The sequence below is a fragment of the Colletotrichum graminicola genome (assembly GCF_000149035.1).
Source record: "Colletotrichum graminicola M1.001 genomic scaffold supercont1.53, whole genome shotgun sequence".
NCBI lineage: Eukaryota > Fungi > Ascomycota > Sordariomycetes > Glomerellales > Glomerellaceae > Colletotrichum > Colletotrichum graminicola.
In genome coordinates, this window is record NW_007361057.1 from 128875 (window position 1) to 146981 (window position 18107).

The window sequence follows — 18107 nt, forward strand, 5'->3', positions numbered from 1 at the left end:
AACAAACCAAAGCCCAGAAACGCCGCCCATATGAACCGATGCCGGAAAGGATTGTACCAGTGAAAAAAGGGGGTGGGGGGTGGGGGAGAAGGCACAATTCTCTCAATCATGATGTGATGCGGAAACATGCAATACAGCATCTCACGGCTTCTCAATCTTGCCCATGAGGCTCAGGCGCACCTTGCGGTTGACAACGCCGCCAACGCCGTAGGCCGGGATGATGCGGCAGATACGGGCCAAGGTGCTGACGCCCCAGTTCTTGGCCACGGAGCGCCAGCGGTCGGCCCTGGATACGGGGCTGGCCTGGGCGTTGGGCCGGTTGTAGATGTCGAGGCCGAGCAGGTGCAGCGGGGTGCTGGCGAGCTGGACCATGGCCGGGGCGGCGAACTGGACGATGGTCAAGCCGCTGACCCTGCGGGCCATCTCATCGCTCATGCGGCTGTTGAGCCAGGGGCCGAGGCGCGGCGGAACGTTAAAGCTCGCGAAGATGGTCATGCAGTCGCGCAGGGTAAAGAGGGCGTAGGTGAGGGCGGGGACAGGCCGGGGGGTAACGCCGGGGGGGCCGTACATGCGAGCGAAAACCTGGTCTTTGTACATGCAGATGCCGATGTTGGCAGTGCTCGAGGCGGCGAACTTTGCGGTACCGGCGGTGACCTCGGTGGCAGGCCGGTTGTGGACGGTCGAGAAGGCCGTGTCTAGCGTATTGGCCGTCAGGTAGGTGCCGCCGTAGAGGGCGAATATGAGGGCGAAGGGCTTGCTGAAGACGACGTGGTGGGGACGGAGGACAAGTTCGTGGAGGCAGGAGCGGACACATTCGCCGAGGCCGCGGCGGCCCGAGGCGTTTTCCATGATGGAGCTGCCGAGGGGGGAAGGCGTGTTAGCTGGGTTGTCCTTCTCCTTCGTTCGCATGAATCTTTCTCTCCATGACTCGTGAAGCTCTGGGTGTGCGGCGGCGGTAGTGATGTTACTTACCGATCAATGATGGACACGAGGGGCGCGACCAAGGTGCCGGCGCAGGCCGCGCTGAACAGGTCGGCGCCCAAACGCAGGCCCAAGTTCTTGGAGTTCCAGGTGGTCTTGGCCTCCATGTCGACTTTCTTGGCCAGGGCCAAGGGGCTCGGGGATTTGATCTTGAGGTCGGGCGGCGCGACGGGTACGGGAGCGAGCCCCTCTGGTCTTGTGCCTCGTTCAGCCATGCAGTGCGTTCTGCTTCGCGTTGTCGAGGGGTCGTCCGAGCCTCTGGGGTGAAGCTCTCGCGAGATTGAGAGGGGGAAACGCGCAAGGCGTCGTGGGTTGGTGGTCGTTGGTGCTGACCCAGTGTCGGTTTGCGACGGGTGATGCTGACAATGGCTGTACCGAGGGTGACGTAGGTATTGGGGTTGGTGACGTCTTGGGGACCGCGCTGGGAGCTATAGGAGCTAATATGAATGGGACGACGACACAAGCGGACGAGGTGGGAGAAGACCACACAATGAGGATTCCCTGTTCTTGGGGTAAAAAAAAGGCGCAAGGGAAAGGGGGGTGAAGACCACCAAGACGAAGACGGAGACGGAGACGAGGACGTGGACACCACTAAGGGGACGGGAGCGAAAACGGGGACGTGGACGGAGTGGAGAGAAGCTACAGATGTGAAGCTATGAATCCATATCAACCAAGGGAAAGGAAAACGCGCCCAGTTATCAATGATGGGAGTTTCCCGTGTCCCGACACTGCGGCATGGAGACAGATGCGAAAAAAAAGCATTGCTAGGTGAAATAAAGTGGATATGGACAAGGTGCGGCATGAGCGACGGGCCATGTTCTGGCGAATCGCCGCGTGGGAATTCCAACTGACTGGAGACCGAAGTCGGAGAGAGTCGGTACGATAGGGTCCGAGGGAAAGAGGGAGAGAGAAGATTTGGTCAAGATTGAATCGCGTGGGACAAAAGTATTACTTGACAGCATGGGATTGGTTTGGCCTTGCCAGGCAACCAGGAAAGGGTCCAGAGACACAGAGGGGTGGGATTATTATTGTTTGTTTCTCTTTTTTGCGTGGTGGTATCCGTATCTACACTACCGGTATAAACCCCGAAAGACCCGGGACGGGCGTTCCTCGAGTGGGCCGCTATTTAAAATGGAGTAAGCCAGGGGGAGAACAGACCAATAACAGCAGGGGAGAGTCTCGTTTTGGTGAATAGTGGGGGTTCACACGGGGGGTGGTGGTGTCCCGTATCCAAGCTACTCCTTACCTTGCCAACCATAGTAGGTACTTTGATAATTAATACATAATTCGAGAATCATGTGAATACCAGAAGTGGCATGACTTGACATACGATGCACGCTGTCTAGTCGGGCATGCGTCCAAAAGTAACCAAACGGGAGACGAAGCCCGTCCATCAGAGTAAGTGGGCCCTCTCTCACGTCGGCTTCTCGTCCGTAGGCCGTCCGGTTTCCCTCCGGGGCCTTGCGCACGCACCCTGCGACCAAGCCTCTCTCCTGGTTTAGCTAAGCTTTTCTACTTTCTTTCTTTTTTACTTACCTACCACCGCACCCAGGTTCGAAAAAAAAGAGAAAAAAAAAGAGGCCGGTCTCTATCACATCCAAAAAGTACCCGTATTTTAGAAGCCTATCATAACGTTACCCCCAATGCGTTTAATCAATTCAGTCTTTTTTTATTGCATGATGCAGAGTTATTCAGGCATGTTGTAGTGATATAGCATTTTTACTAGTAAAAAGGCAGGCGGTATGGGAGACCGACCTTTTTTTTTCTTTCTTTTTTTTTTAACCTGGGTGCTACCTACTACCTAGGTAGATACGGGTAGTATGATATGATAGACCGGGGGGCCGCGTGTCGAGGTACTTCCTGGTAATGCATCTCCCCTGTACAATCGCCATGGCCTCTAAACCATACATGGCAGCTCTTGACAACACACTGAAAATTACTATGTAGGTACATATAGCTGTAAGTAGTAGTACGGCTGGTTGGAGGCTTTGGTGCGGGGACCAGGGTGAAGGAACGAAAGAGAGCATGGTTGACGAAGCTCTGCTGCAGCTGATCGTCTCAAACACGCCAACTCATCATCAATACTAAATGCTGCTGCCTGCGCGCGTACTAATATTAATATGTATCTGACATTGCCTTTTCCTAAACTCGTCCCAAATGATAACCACACCCTTTTCCTGGATGGGGGGAAGCTTGGTCGCGCATCTCAAGGGGGAAGGTCAGGCGCCAAGGTTATCCGCTCCAACAAGGGCTGTCGCGTCCCCGGGGCCCAGTCTGCGTCAGCTTCATTCGTACACCTACCAGAGAGAGTCGGATCGAGTGAAGGAGAAATAGCTCAAAAAAGACGTCAATTTCGCTGTTCGGTATTCAAGTCCAACTCTTCTCATAAACCAATTGCGGTGACACCCTCACCCGGCTCCTTCTCCATTTGTCCTTGCATCACTGAGCCATTCCCCTCCCGATCTCGTGAACCCCTCTCCTCTATTCGGTTCCCACGGACCGCATACCGCCCGTCCGGTAAACATGCGCGTCGCCAAGGAATTCACCCCGGAGGTGCTCCTCAGCGCGCCCCGCCGCGGCGCCGCCGTCCCGAGCCCGGACGGCACCCTCATACTCTACACCCAGTCCAGCCACAGCTTCGACGACAAGAAGACGCTCAAGGAGGTCCGCGTCATGGACGTCGAGACCGGCGCCTCCGAGCAGCTCACCGCTGACGACAAGGTCCACGACGCGCTATGGGTCCCCGGCACCGCGACCGACGTTGTCTACCTGAAGTCGGGCGACAAGGGCACCACCCAGATCTGCATCGCCGACGCCGCCGACCTCGCCGTGGATCACTACGTCGCCGCCGAGTATGATGCGCCCATCAGCACCCTCAAGCTCAAGGCCCTCCGCGACGGCAGTGTTGCCTTCGTCGTCACGGGTCTCGTCGGCCCCGACGGCTCTCTGTTCAATGACGAGGCCGAGGAGAAGTCGACCACCGGCCGCATCTATGACGACTACCACGTGCGCTTTGTAAGTTGGACCCGCCCCGTTCGTTGCCTAGAAATCAAAACGCATACCCAACTAACATGTTCGTCTTCGTCGAAGTGGAACACCCTTTACAAGTCGCGCAAGTATGCCCTATGGTACTCGACCCTCGTCAACGCGCACGGCAAGTGGGGGGTTGCGGCGGAGCTGCAAAACGTCCTCCGTGACACCCGCCTCGAGGCCCCTTTCGGCATTTACGGCGAGGCCGACGCATACTCCAATTTCGACGTCAGCGAAAAGGGCATCGCCTTCATCGCCGAGGACGCCGGGCTCTCGCCCGAGCAGGCCGGCATCTCACACGTCTACTATGTGCCCCTCCGCTCCTTCACCGCCGCCGCCGCCGTCAAGCCACGGCCGATGGTCATGGGCATCTCTGAGACCAACGCCTTCTACAACCACGTGCGGTGCTCCCCTGACGGCTCCAAGATCGCCTTCTTGCAGTCCTTGACTGGCGACTTCTCAGACGCCAGGCTGTACATCGGCCACACCACGTCCTTTGGCGCGTACGACGTGCACAAGATGGTCTTTGGCAGAGCGCCGCTTCTGCCCCCGCAGCGCTTCGAGTTTGCGGGCGACTCCGACGCCATACTTCTGCTGACCGAGGACTGCGGGCGTGTCAAGTTGTCGCACCTCGAGCTCCGGCCCCACGCACAGGCAACGCCGCTGGTGCAAACCGGCGTGGTCACGGCCTTTTACCCCCTGACAGAAGCCAGCCACGACAGGATCCTCGTGACGAGCAACAGCATGGTCGACAGCAGCCTGTGGCAGATCGTCGACGTCTCCATGAAAACGGCGCCCAGGGTTGTGTCGTCGGCCACCAAGCATGGCGCCAAGTACGGTCTGTCTCATCGTATGGTTTCGGAGTTTTGGTATGAGGGCGAAAATGACGCAGTCGTGCACTCCTTCATCATCAAGCCGACCGACTTTGATGAGACCAAGAAGTACCCCTGGGTTCTCTTGCCCCACGGTGGACCGGTGGCATCTTGGTTGGATTCCTGGTCGACAAGGGTGAGCTCCCAGAATCGGCCGGACTTTCCGTCACGGTATGCCTCTTTGACTGACACACAATGACTCCGCAGTGGAACATGGCACTCTGGGCTCAGCAGGGCTACGTGCTCGTCGCCCCCAACATCGCCGGCAGCACGGGCTACGGCACCGAGTTCACCGCCCGCATCTACGGGTCTTGGGGCGGCGCGCCGTACCAGGACCTCATCGCACTCATGGACCACCTCGAGAAAGTTCCGTACCTCGACCAGGCCCGTGCCATCGTCGCCGGCGCCTCGTACGGAGGGTTCATGATCTCGTGGATGATGGGCCACGACCTGATCCGACGCTTCGCCTGCGCCATCTGGCACGACGGCATCTTCAACCTCCCTGTCTTTATGATCCAGAGCGACTTCATCGACAGCGGGCCCAACTTTGGCGGCCCGCCGCTGATCTGGAAGAACGCCGAGGAGCTGGAGCGGTGGAACCCGGCGCGGCCGGAGCTCCTACGGAACTGGAGGCACGCGCCGCCGACGCTAGTGATCCACAGCGAGAAGGACTATAGGTGCCCCATCACAGAGGGGATTGCCGCCTACAACACGCTGCAGTCTCAGGGGGTAAAAAGCCGGTTCTTGATATTCAGCGATGAGTGCCATTGGGTGCTGAACCCGGAGAACTCAATCGTCTGGCACAAAACCGTGTTTGACTGGATGAAAAGATACGCTGGAGAGACACAGGCGGTAACGAGGGCATGAACATTTGTCTTGGTATATACTGATGATCTTGTGTTCCTCTCGAAAACACTTTTCTTATACCAGCCGTGTCTTTTGGGTCTTGGCAACTCGCTACGCAACCACAAAACGCGATATGAATACAAAAGCCTGCCCGGACTTGTTCAAGTCGACCTACCACCCCCTTCTGGTCTGTGAGCTCTTTTCTGTGGCTGATGTGCGTAGCGATTTATGGCCCGGGACCGCAAAACCCCGAAACCCCGCATCGAACCCCTGCGCCAATCCTCCATAGGGGATCCTCCCGTCTCTGGAACTTCATACCCCCGTTCTAGCCCAGTGCTTTCTCTATCACTTTGATCAAAACCGGGACACGCAAGCGCCGCTGATTTGACGACTTGGCTAGTCCAACCGAGCAATGTCACTGCTACGCGAAGCACATGCAATGCCGTGCCGTGCCATTTATACTGGGGTGTCTTTGCTGGGGAGCTTCTCAAAATGCGGGGGTATCCGGGGGAAGAGGCCAGACCACCGCCCTTTATTCGAGCGCATGGCCTCAAGTGAGAGAAGAGGTGTTGTTGTGTTTTCCGTTTTGTTCCTTGGATTTCACGTATATATAGATCAAGGATTCACATGCCATCATTTGCAAGGACACCAACTCGCGCGAGCTCGAAACAAACCCCACGCGAAGTGGTTCTCTTTTGCGATCGGGACATCTTGAGCAGTGACCGAGATGGCTCTCCACCGACATGAGCTCAATAGCGGCTGGTCCTTCAAACAGCAAGATGACGCCTCAGAGCACCCATGGCTTCCGGTTCCCAAGGTCCCGAGTCAAGTCCATGTAGACCTCCTTGCGAACAACAAGTGAGCTGCCTTTACGTCGACAGAAATCCTTGGCACCTGAGATGGCTAATGCCGCAAAGGATACCAGATCCGTTCCTGGACATGAACGAGCTCGCCGTCCAGTGGGTTGGGGAAAAGACCTGGGTCTACCGCACGTCCTTCACGACGCCGGCGGACCCGTCGGACGCCCCCGGCAGAGTGACGGATCTCGTTTTTGAAGGCCTGGACACCTTTGCGACCGTCACCCTGAACGGGGCCGTGATCCTCAGGTCGGACAATATGTTTCTCTCGCACCGCGTTGAGGTCTCGCGGCAACTGAGACGGGGCGGCGCCGACAACGTACTGGAGGTCGTGTTCGACTCGGCGCTGCTCCGCGGCAGGCAGCTCGTCCAGGAGCACGCCCACGAGCATAGGTTCATCGCGCGGCAGACGGAGCAGGGCCGGATCCCTGTGCGGAAGGCGCAGTATCACTGGGGCTGGGACTGGGGCCCGATCCTGGTCACCGCCGGCCTGTGGAAGCCGGTGTTTCTGGAGCGGTACCTTGCTCGTCTGGACGACGTCTGGGTCAAGGGCGAAGTCAGCCCGGATCTGAAGTCGGTGTCTGGGAAAATCATTGTTAAAATCGAGGGTCCCGGCGTCGACAAGGTATGCGTAAGGTTCAACCTACAAAACGAGATCGTCCTCGAAAAGGAGTTCGCCGTGGGTGAAGACGGGACAGCACAGACAGACTTCCACCTAGACAACCCCCGACTTTGGTACCCCATAAACACCGGCCCCCAAACCCTCTACACCGTCACGGCCACCATTCATCATGCCTCCGGCATCCCGCTCGCCGCCAAAACCAGGAAGACGGGCTTCCGCCGCGCGGAACTGATCCAAGAGCCTGACACCCTCGGGAAGTCTTTCTATTTCCGCATCAACAACCACGACGTCTTCGCCGGCGGTTCTTGCTGGATCCCCGTCGGCAGCTTCCACGCCGCCGTCGGCCCCGAACGCTACCGCGCGTGGGCGGAACTCATGGCCGCCTCGAACCAGAACATGCTCCGCGTCTGGGGCGGCGGAGTGTACGAGGCGGACGCGCTGATGGAGGCGTGCGACGAGCTTGGCGTGATGGTGTGGCACGACTTTTGCTTCGCGTGCGGGAGCTACCCGACCTACCCCTCGTTCCTGAAGAGCGTCGAGGAAGAGGCGAGGCAGAATCTGAGGCGGTTGAGGGGACATCCGAGCATCGTCATCTGGGCGGGGAACAACGAGGACTACCAGGTTCAGGAGAGATACCGGCTCGAGTACCGCTTTGACGAGGACAAGGACCCGGAGTCTTGGCTCAAGACGAGTTTCCCAGCGAGGTATCTTTACGAGTATCTTCTGCCCAAGATCGTGGGGGAGGAGAGCCCGCTTACCACTTACCATCCGAGCAGTCCTTGGGGCGATGGAAAACCTACTGCAGACCCAACAGTCGGGGATCTTCACCAATGGAACAGTGAGAGTCCCCTCCCTTTTTAACACTGGCTCATCATCAAATTGACACCCCCAACCCAGTCTGGCATGGCGCCATGAACAAATACCAAGACGCCCACCTCCTGACCGGCCGCTTCGTCTCCGAGTTCGGCATGGAGGGCTACCCTCACCTCTCCACCATCGCTACCATGCTTACCGCTCCCTCTCAGCGACGCCCAGGCTCCATGGCTCTCGACTTCCGCAATAAGGCCTACGACCACGAACGCCGCCTGATGACCTACATCGCTGAGAATTTCTCTGTGGCATACGACTTGCCCCGCTTCACCCACCTTACCCAGCTGATGCAGGCCGAGGCCATGTCCTTCGCGTATAAGGCCTGGCGCCGGGACTGGGGCACCGGCGGCGCGAGGGGTTGCGGTGGCGCGCTGGTGTGGCAGCTCAACGACTGCTGGCCGACAGTGAGCTGGGCCGTTGTGGACTACTGGCTCGTGCCGAAGCCCGCATTCTACGCGATCGCTAGGGCGCTACGGGCGCTGGACGTCGGCGTGCGGAGGCGAGTGGACGAGTGGACAAAGTGCCACGCAGACCCGACCCTGGGGGCCAGGGGTACCGAGTTCGAGGTCTGGGTCGCGAGCGGGCGTACAGACGCCGTCGCGGGGGACCTGACGGTGCGGTTCATCTCCATCGAGACGGGGAGGGAGGTGAGGCCGCGGCTCGAGAAGAAGGTTGTGGCGCAGGGGAACGCGACGACAGACGTCGTGGAGAAGCAGACCGTCGGCACCGCGAAGGAGGAGTTTGGAGACGCACGTGTGCCGTATCAGCAGGAGGCGGATGACCCTTTCGTGATTCACGCGACGCTTGTTGTAGACGGGAAGCTTGTGGCGGAGGACACGGCGTGGCCGCAGCCGTTGAAGTATCTCGAGTTTTCCGACCGCCGGATCAGGACGTCGGCTGAGAAAGGGGTACTGCTTATCTCTGCCGAGAAGCCGGTCAAAGGTTTCATCATTCAAGAGGAGCGGGGCATGAAGCTGAGTGACAACGGGTTCGATATCGTGCCGGGCGAGGAGAAGGTGATCCGGGTAGAGGGCATTGAGGTTGAGGAGTTGAGGTGGACATATCTTGGGGCACCGGATGCGTCGCTAAGGCTGTCTAGCTAGAGCTTGTTCACGTGTAGCTGTCACGGTTTGTCCTCGGTGTACTAAGGACCAGTCGAAAAGCATAGTTTTGATTCTACTGGGCTTCATTTCTCATTACGGCGTAAAATACTACAGCTATGGGGACAGGTTTCCTTCCTTGTCATTCTCTCGTAAACCCAGCGTCATGGTGACTGCCATCCCAAATAATCAAATGATATCACCACCGAAGCCACCGAAACCCCCCGGCCCTCCAAAAGGGTTTCCTCGCCCACCACCATGCCGGGGCAGACCACCTGGGCCGATTGGATCCCACCTAGCTCCCGGTGGCGCTTGGGGATCATACCCGCCACCACCCTGCCCGCCTTGGCCACCGAACAGGGGGTCATCGAAAGTTGGGTGCATTCCGCCTCCACCCCCTGGACGAGGTAGACCACCACCACCGATGAAATGAGGCCTAAGAGGGTCGTGGGGTCCTAGACCAGGCGGATTCAGGTCATCGTGACCAATGTTGTAGGGAGATCGACCCGGGACACCCAAAGGTCTAGGCGGCCTGTTGACCTCATATTCGTCCTCGAAATCGGGCGGAGGGAAATCTCCTACGGGAATGGGTCTCCTGGGAGGCTGAGCAAGGGGGTCGTTGATGGGATACGGTCGGGCTGGATCAGGAAGGTCGCCGGGCATTGGCTGTCCAGGCCGGCCAGCCTGAGCACGGCCTTCGCGCTGTGCGCCTTCCGCGGCGTCCCGGTCGTCGGGGGACTCTTCATAGCCTTCAACTTGCAGTTTTGGGATAAGTTTCTGAACAATATTCGTTTTGAATTGATCGATAAGCATAGTGATGGCGGACTCGGATACGAAGGCATCTTTGAGTTTCTGAACGAGGTCGCTCCTGTCCTCGGTACCGTCCTCGGTGAGTGTGATACGCAGGGGAAGCTTAGCGCTGTTGACAAGATCTTTTGTAATGATATCGAATCTGTGGATGACGTCGTGACCAATGGCTAGACCGCTGATCTCGACCTTGCCGCCGACCTTGCTGACCCGGATGATGAAGGTCATGGAGGACTGCTTGTGGGCGTATACAAAGCGAAGAGAACCGTAGCCGGCATTCCACGATGCGGGCAGTCGCGGGGCGAGGCTTTGGATTTCTTCCTCTATGGCGAGGTGCGTGTTAGCTGGGTGGTTGGCCAAGGGCGGACTCGACGTACCTATCGTCTTCTCCTCGTCGAAGCCGAGGAGGCGGAACTTGAGAGATACCATGCATGCATGGGCTAGGAGGGCGGGCAGCTCGTATCCACTACTGATGTCGGAGGTGGTATCGTCTTTGGGGTGCGTTGGCAGAGCATCTGCCATCAGTTGCAGTATGGACTGCGGGGTGAGTGGATTCGCCATCGTAAAGTTCGAGCGATGAGAGGAAAGGATGCAGGCTCCTTGGATGTGTGATTGTAAGGTTGAAATCTGGGAAACTTATGCCGGCAAGGGAGCGCAGTACCTACTTAAGTAGATGGTGGTTGGGGCTTGGAGCTTTTGGGCTTCGCTCTCTGTTGTTGGGCTCGACGACGTGAAGGTGGCAGAGCCAGAAGTAGAAAAAGCTAAGCTCTGGTGCAGAGCTGCGGGCAGTTCGCATGGTGGCGTCACTGCCTGGCTGCCTTCAGCCCTATATGTGGAGTAGCCCCTCCCTCGGTGTATGTATGAGTAGGTAGTGTAGAAGTTGAACCCCCTGATGAATAGTCACGTGCTACAGCATGTGATATGGCGTAGAGCTGTCAAACGCGTTCGTCGCGGTTTCGGTGCTTCAACAATCCTTGCCGCCAGTAACACTCCGAGTACTATCGCCTACGGCTTACTTCGCTTGGGTGACACAGTATACCGAAACAAACTATTTGCTGCCATTCAAGAAGTGCTCTTTATTTTGTCTGGCGCGGCCCTTTGCGCACCATGTCGTCCAGTTCAGACGCAGTCCCTGCCCCCCCGGTGTCCGTTCCACGCCCGCAGGCGAACACAATCCTGACATCATTCACATCCTTTCTCACTATTACGATACACACAATACTATATCACAGACGTTTGTACCCGAAGCAGACCTTTCTAATGACCAAAGCCCATAACCTTCCGGTCCCCCAGTCCCGCCACCCGGCTCTCTGCGAATGGATCAACTCGGCTCTTGCTGCCATACAGGACCAGCTTGCACTTGGTACCGTCTCTAAAGTCTGCGTCGTTATTCACGCCCCTGATAACATGGCCGTCATTGAAAGATGGGTCTTTGACGTCGCCAACTTTCCTGTCTGGGCTACGGGTAAGGGCAAAGAGAAGATTGGCGCAGGACACAGGTTCCAGCGAAGGGAAGACGATGACGATGACGGATCTGTCAACTGGATTGACGTTAACGAGGCGTATCGTGGTGCTCTGAGACGTCTTGCCTATGCGGCAGAAATGAAGGGTCCTCTGCCAGAGGGATGCACCTTCACAATGGCCGTTGAGCTTAGGGACGAGGCTCCAGCACCAATAGGGGTATGCATTACGCCACTTGCTAAACACAAATTCGACCGGTTTCTGACCTATGATGTAGCACCCGCAGCCTTGGATTCCTTCTGAGCCATCCCTTCAACCTGCTTCGAGGACGAATCCAGTGCCGGGCATAGCCATTGGCGGCGCCTCTACCACGCCGCTGCGCTCCGTAGAGGCTGGCCCTCTCTTCTTCGAATGCTGGATTGAGGAAGGCAAACCACAGTCCTCTCCTCCTTCTACACAAGACTCCTATTTTTCATGAAGTACATACTGAGTCTATAACCAACCGTCTTCAATGCCTTCCTACATGAGCTTTGCGTCATACCTATTTTTACTTGCCCAGCCCACAGGCAACAAGAGGGCCGATCACCAAGAGGCTTAGATAGACGTCAATTACTATCTATGATCTTGACCTGGCTGGCGGCCTTTATTGATCATTCGAGATCAAACGATATGGAAGATGAAACTAAAGGTCTTGTGAGTGACCTAGAGGTGATCTCTGGCCTAACTATACTATGATACTTGTTCTTCGAAGCACAGCTATAACCTCCCGACATGGCAAGACCCCACCTGGAGAGGGCCAGACCCTATATATTGCGGACTTTGAATATGAGCCCTACCAGCTGGGCTCACGGCCGTAGCTTGAAGTACGTTTTGTTCAGGTTGGTGGCTGATATGGTAATCACTGCTTGCAAGATGCACTATACCCCGTTCCATCGATCCGCCAAAGGAGACAATAGGGACTTTGGATAAAATATTATCGAGATAACAGGGGTTGATCAAGGTGCAGTCAAGGAGACGAAGACGCGCCTAAGCGGTAGGAAGGCATGGCACAGATGGCTTGGATCCAAACAAGTGCTGTTGGCAGTACTACTTGATGCAACCGGATGTGGCCCCATGGACGGGCATCGGCTGCTACGGTCCATCCTGCATAACGGGGCGTTCAATGACCCAGATATCTGTTATACCACTGTAGGAAGACTTTGTGTCATTCCAGAAAAAGGAAGAAAGAGATCATGTGAGTTATCAGCAGGCGAAATCGGGGAGGTTCTGGATTGGATAGGATGAATGTCGTATATATTTCTTGTTCGTTTGTGTCGTCCATTATAGTAACTCCCCCACCCTATATCCGAACCACACCCACAACTAACCGTCGGTCCTTGGCTGACCCAGAATCCGACAACATAGAGGCTGGAAAAGGGAATTCAGATGCTGCACGGCACTCACATTCGCGAATGAAGCTTTTTGGTCGGCGAAGCCGGCTATGCGGCATTTGCGGACAACCGTTAGTATTTGTATGGCCACACCCCGTGTCGGAGGGGGTATCACGTCTTCTCCCCAGTCAATGTCGCAACGGCGCTTAGCCCAGCATAAAGCGCCAGCATCGGACGTTTCCCGATTGACATTGATAAGAGCCCCGACTAGAAACCGGGTCACACTGAGGACGAAGGCGAAGATCAGAGGACATAATAGCTCCCAAGTCAGCTTCCGCGCCCCTCATTCTCAGGCTGTCGATATGCCCCACCACCACCCTGTCGCTACGCGTAGCACGTCTTTGTCACCCGCGTTGATGCCATCATGCGGCACTATTAGATACATGTTAAAAAAAAGCTTGTTGGCAGGAGATAACTCCATATAAGTACTCTTCCAAAGGTTGATCATGAGTTTCTCTCGTTCGAATGCCACGTGGGAGATTGCAGAACTGCTTATACTAAACATTATAGTTTCGAACATTGCTTGAAAACTGTTGCAAGATGGGTGTTCCGGCTACCGATTCGATAATAACCACTACCAATGTCTCAGCGGCTCCAGATGGCAGGTCTGATGACAGAATGTCCGGGTCCGGTGGCGATATCTCTCTCGTGAACAGCAACACGAAAGACGATGTTGACCCAAAGGAAGAGAGAGCGTTTGTAGGTCCTTAGGCTGCACTAAGTATATAACTGAAGTCTAATCGAAGAATTAGTTGTGGCGCCTCGACTTATTCTTCTTGTCCATTGGATTTTTGGGGTATATGTTCAAGTGTGTGAAGGCCCTTTAACTGGTAGTCTGAGTATGAGAAACTGACAGCGTATCTCAGGTATATTGATCAAACAAACATTGTATTAACCATTTTCTGTCGTCGGTACTTAGCCGCAGCTAACATGGGACTCTCTTAGAGCAATGCATATGTATCTGGAATGAAGGAGGACCTGGAGTTGTTTGGCAACGAACTGAATTACTTTACAACATTCTTCAAGTAAGAGTCGTCTGTCGTTGATGTGCAGATTTACTGACTAAAGTCCGTCCCATATAGTATTGGATACATGATCATGCTGTATCCTTCGTGTATCGTCATCTCTCACTTCGGCCCCTCCCGATGGTTGCCGGCCTGCGAGGTCAGCAATTTACCATACAGCGTATCCCCAGGTCGACTAATAGATTCATCAGCTTATTTGGGGCGTTCTTACCTGTTGTCTCTCAGTTGTGAGCAGCGCCAAGCAGGTATGTCTTTCTCTCATGACCATATCCGTCTGCAAGGCAGCAAGCTACGGGTTAGTTTATAACGGTCGACCAGGTTTATGGCCTTCGCTTCCTGATCGGATTCTTCGAAGGGACTGCTTGGCCTGGATACTTCACACTAATCAGCCAGTGGTACATGCCTCACGAGGTCGCCTTACGAATGAGTCTCTACAATATTGCCCAACCAGCGGGTGCCATGCTTTCCGGTGCGATGCAAGGGGCTCTTTCAACCAATTTTGAGGGTCTGCATGGCCGGTCTGGCTGGAGATGGGCTTTCATCATCAACGTGAGCTGGAGGCCGTGAACTTGGGTGGATGTCGACGGTGACCTAATAACAGCTCTGATTAGGGCGTGTGTACTATCGCCGTCGCAATTGCCGCTTTCTTCATTCTTCCTGGCTATGTAAGCTTTTACTCCCTTCAGTTGAACCTCGAGACCTCCTGAACTTGGAACTGACCTGATAACACAGCCCGAACGCCCGAACCCTCTTTCCAAGTTCTACTTGAAGCCTAAACATATCGACATCGCTCTGGCTCGTGCTCGTCGGGTTGGCCGCAAGCCGCAGATCGGCATCACGCCCATATCCTTTTTTAGGTGCTTCACTTTTTGGCAACTATGGGCCTTTGCTAGTAAGTTTGCATCAGCTGCGGACAGGAGGCTTTGAAACGATCTGACAAGACCTCTTAGTTGCGTGGTGCATCGGTGGCAACTTCACACCGGCCAACTATTTCAACCTATGGCTCAAGTCCCTCAAGAATTCCGACGGTTCAGTCAAGTAGTGAGTTCCAACTACACAACATCAGACCACTGGAAGAAAGTCTGAAGCTAATGTGGCCAAAGTTCCATTGCAATGATCAACTACCTGCCCATCATCGGGCAGGCTATCCAGCTCGTAGCAGAGCTGTTGTTTAGTGGTTTCAGTGATTACTTTGGCGTTAGACTGCCATTTCTGCTTCTACACTCTGTATGTTTGCACATACCTAGGAATTACATGGGCACCTCAAGCTGACAATGTATTGGATAGGTCATCAACATTTCTTCTCATATCATTCTAATTGTACGACCTAGCAACGAGCGGGCTTACATGGCTGGTTGGTACATGAACTACATAGGAGCGTACGTCAAACATTCAAACCCTTTCACAATCGATTCTCTAACTGAAGCCAGAGTCTCCACTATGCTGCTCTGCTCATGGGCGTCGGCACACCTTCAAGGTGAGCCACAGGTGCGCACCGTGCTCTTTGCCAGCGGCACCATCTTATCGTACCTTATGAGTGCATTCATCCCTCTTGCTGCCTTCCCAGCATCCGAAGCTCCTCAATGGCGCATTGGATCTAAGCTCTATCTCGGATTTGCCCTCGTGTCTAGTGTGATGTTCGTTGGGATTCACTTTGCGTTGCAGTGGGAGGAGAAGAGGAAGGCAAAGGATGCAGTCAAGCAAGATTCAACAGGGGAGCCGGATAATGCAGACGCTGGTGTTAAGTCTGTACTCGAGAAGTCCGACAGTACAGCCATTGGAAAGAAGTCAATGGGGAAGTTTCACGATAGACCTCAGTAAATGCAGGTGAAAGAGGATTTACACGGCCGTTGTTGAAGGTCTCTTTAACTGCAACTGGCGATGTTAGAGAGGCATCACTGCCTCTCATAGAAGCTCAGATTCACCTCCTTCGTACCATGAGAGAGTCGGACTAATCCTGGCTCCATACGTTCGAGGTTCTGATAAATGAGCATTCAATGATCTCAGTTACACCCAAATACTTGAAAGGCACATGTCGAATCGCTTCATTTGTTTTGTTTACCAGCTCTACTAAATTAGTATATTGGACACGATATCGTCACCCAAGATGCCTTGGGCAGGCATGAAAAATCATGCATAATAACCTAACAGAACGATCGACAAGGAAGATAAAGAGCTTCTAATTTTTATGCAGCAGTGTCAGCTTAGACTCATTCTACGAAGTCCGAAAATATGCGTCCGTCTCCATAGTATCCATACGAGCTCTTTAAATGCAAAAACAATGCGCATTAGTAAATGCTGTGTTAGAAAATACGCCCATCAGAACAAGACCAGTTGCAGATGCCTCCGAATGCCAACCATCGTATCACTTATTCTCAAGCCTTTGCCTGAACCGTTGAGAGAAGTAGTCAATCTCACTCTCAGGGATCACCTCGATAACTTTTGAATGATCTCGGCCCTCGCCTTCGAAATACTCTATGATATCGTACTGCCTCGTAGGTCTACTCCGGAACTGTTCCCACCTGGTCTTGGAATCCTGCTGCTGGGGTTGTGGACGTTGCTGGCGCTTGCCGACGGTAGCAGCATCGCTATTTGGAGCGTCGTGTTGACTTTCACTGGCCGCGGGACTGCCGTCTTCCCGTCTGGGCACGTCCATGCCCTTGCGTGGCGTCTGACTGCTACTGTCGCTGCTCTGACCGGAAGAGGAGCTCTCATCGTCTTGTGCTGCAAGCCGCTCGCCCTGCCGCCTTGGAATAGGAACGGGGCTTCTCCTGGACGGGGCCGGGCTCCTTCTCACCTGCACCGAGCTCCGTCTCACAGGCCCCGAACCCCTGCTCGTTCGAATTTTGGTCGCACCCCCTCCACTGCCACCTCCTGGAGGGCGGCGCGGATGCGCTTCGATAATCTGCGGGGGCACATCGCCATTGAAGAGTTGCTTGACCATCATCCGGGTGGAAGTAACCTCTCTCTCCGTCCGCCGCGCCATGATCCGTCCAACCTCATCCGACAACTTCTTCACATCGTCCTTGACCTGCCACCAAATGAACCTGTGCATGAAGTCACACTTATAAAGCGCGCTCCAATCCGCAAAACTGTCCGCTTCGCCGTGCTTCTCTAAGTCAGGACGGACCTTCTCATCAAGGTCCCCCTCAGACCAGGCTGCGCCGTTGAGAATAGTCTCGGCGCGGAACCCGCTCGCAACGAGAAACGGCCTCTCGATGTCTTTGAAACTGCACCAGAGATCCCGCAGAGTCATGTAGTGAAGCGGTAAGGTCTTCTCGGCGTGCCTAAACGTCTTACGAGCTTCATGGCTCGCTAGCCTGTCGTTGACACTCGTAATACGCTGGCGTAATCTGCCATTTGAGCGTATCTCCTTTGTCTGGTATCGCAGGGCCTCTCTTTCTTCACACAGCTGGTGTCGGAGGTTTCCCAATGAATCTCGAATCTCACTAGGAGCAGCTCGGATGGTGGCGACGAAGTTGCCGTATAGTGCGATCAAGTTGAGGATCGTTAGGCCGAAGGAGAGTATTCCCGTGACGAAGGAGACCCAGTTGAGCGAGTTCGGAACATCGGCAGTCATCTGGAGCTACAAGGGCCTGCAGCAGCATGTATCTAACTCTGACAGTTCATATTTAAACATGGGGATTTCGCTGTTATTAAGCATCAACGGAGATTAGGAAGCTAGACCTTCGCGTGGTTGCTAGTGTATCTCATCAGCACTATCATCGTTAGCCCGATGAAGCTAAGGTGGGCGCACGACGCTGCCAGTTGTCAAGGTTCACGAACCATTCGCAATCAATGCTGCTACATGATATGCGTTGTTAAGTGCAATTTTAGATTCGGTCTGTGAGCTCTTAGCACGCAGGAGCTGCAAGGGTGCCAAAGGAGCGATGTGCTGCTATTGGCTTCGACACAACCTGTTCGTCATAGCAAGGCGGCCAAAATGGTTCGAAGCACCAGCCATGTATTCGCTTGCAGCGAGAAAGCTCAGAGGGTATGCCAGCTGGTCAAGATATCCCCAGCCATCGCGACAGATGCAGGACTTCGGGTTTCCCCGGATTTGACTTGAGAACGAGGTGCTCGCCCGGCATCGTGTCACATGCTAGGCTGGTTGAATCCTTCCGACTATCCACGAAACTACTTTTGATACTATACAGAGTATAAGGAGCAGTTCTCTGTTGATTATTAGGCAAATATTAGCAGTGA

General features: G+C 54.9%; 7 protein-coding genes across 7 annotated transcripts; 4 read left to right on the forward strand and 3 right to left on the reverse strand.

The window, feature by feature from the left end:
- Positions 1-141: 141 nt before the first annotated feature.
- Positions 142-1196, reverse strand: GLRG_09865 (uncharacterized protein; the record flags this gene model as incomplete). Its single annotated transcript, XM_008100550.1, has 2 exons — positions 142-856; positions 973-1196. The coding sequence occupies 2 exons, from the start codon at positions 1194-1196 to the stop codon at positions 142-144; spliced, it is 939 nt and encodes a 312-aa protein (XP_008098741.1).
- Positions 1197-3504: 2308 nt separating this feature from the next.
- Positions 3505-5750, forward strand: GLRG_09866 (prolyl oligopeptidase; the record flags this gene model as incomplete). The annotated part of the gene is made up of 3 exons (XM_008100551.1): positions 3505-3996; positions 4072-5019; positions 5091-5750. 3 exons carry the CDS (start codon positions 3505-3507, stop codon positions 5748-5750), a joined length of 2100 nt encoding a protein of 699 aa, XP_008098742.1.
- A 706-nt stretch (positions 5751-6456) lies between these two features.
- Positions 6457-9181, forward strand: GLRG_09867 (glycosyl hydrolase family 2; the record flags this gene model as incomplete). Its single annotated transcript, XM_008100552.1, has 3 exons — positions 6457-6587; positions 6647-8046; positions 8106-9181. The coding sequence occupies 3 exons, from the start codon at positions 6457-6459 to the stop codon at positions 9179-9181; spliced, it is 2607 nt and encodes an 868-aa protein (XP_008098743.1).
- Positions 9182-9367: 186 nt separating this feature from the next.
- GLRG_09868 (PI31 proteasome regulator) lies at positions 9368-10546 on the reverse strand (the record flags this gene model as incomplete). Its single annotated transcript, XM_008100553.1, has 2 exons — positions 9368-10308; positions 10363-10546. 2 exons carry the CDS (start codon positions 10544-10546, stop codon positions 9368-9370), a joined length of 1125 nt encoding a protein of 374 aa, XP_008098744.1.
- Positions 10547-11092: 546 nt separating this feature from the next.
- On the forward strand, positions 11093-11924 carry GLRG_09869 (HORMA domain-containing protein; the record flags this gene model as incomplete). The annotated part of the gene is made up of 2 exons (XM_008100554.1): positions 11093-11665; positions 11724-11924. The coding sequence occupies 2 exons, from the start codon at positions 11093-11095 to the stop codon at positions 11922-11924; spliced, it is 774 nt and encodes a 257-aa protein (XP_008098745.1).
- Positions 11925-13842: 1918 nt separating this feature from the next.
- On the forward strand, positions 13843-15722 carry GLRG_09870 (major facilitator superfamily transporter; the record flags this gene model as incomplete). The annotated part of the gene is made up of 10 exons (XM_008100555.1): positions 13843-13901; positions 13959-14040; positions 14093-14146; positions 14220-14450; positions 14513-14566; positions 14634-14793; positions 14852-14942; positions 15005-15128; positions 15189-15280; positions 15332-15722. The coding sequence occupies 10 exons, from the start codon at positions 13843-13845 to the stop codon at positions 15720-15722; spliced, it is 1338 nt and encodes a 445-aa protein (XP_008098746.1).
- A 544-nt stretch (positions 15723-16266) lies between these two features.
- GLRG_09871 (uncharacterized protein) lies at positions 16267-17481 on the reverse strand (the record flags this gene model as incomplete). The annotated part of the gene is made up of 1 exon (XM_008100556.1): positions 16267-17481. The coding sequence occupies one exon, from the start codon at positions 17479-17481 to the stop codon at positions 16267-16269; it is 1215 nt and encodes a 404-aa protein (XP_008098747.1).
- Between the last annotated feature and the right edge of the window lie 626 nt (positions 17482-18107).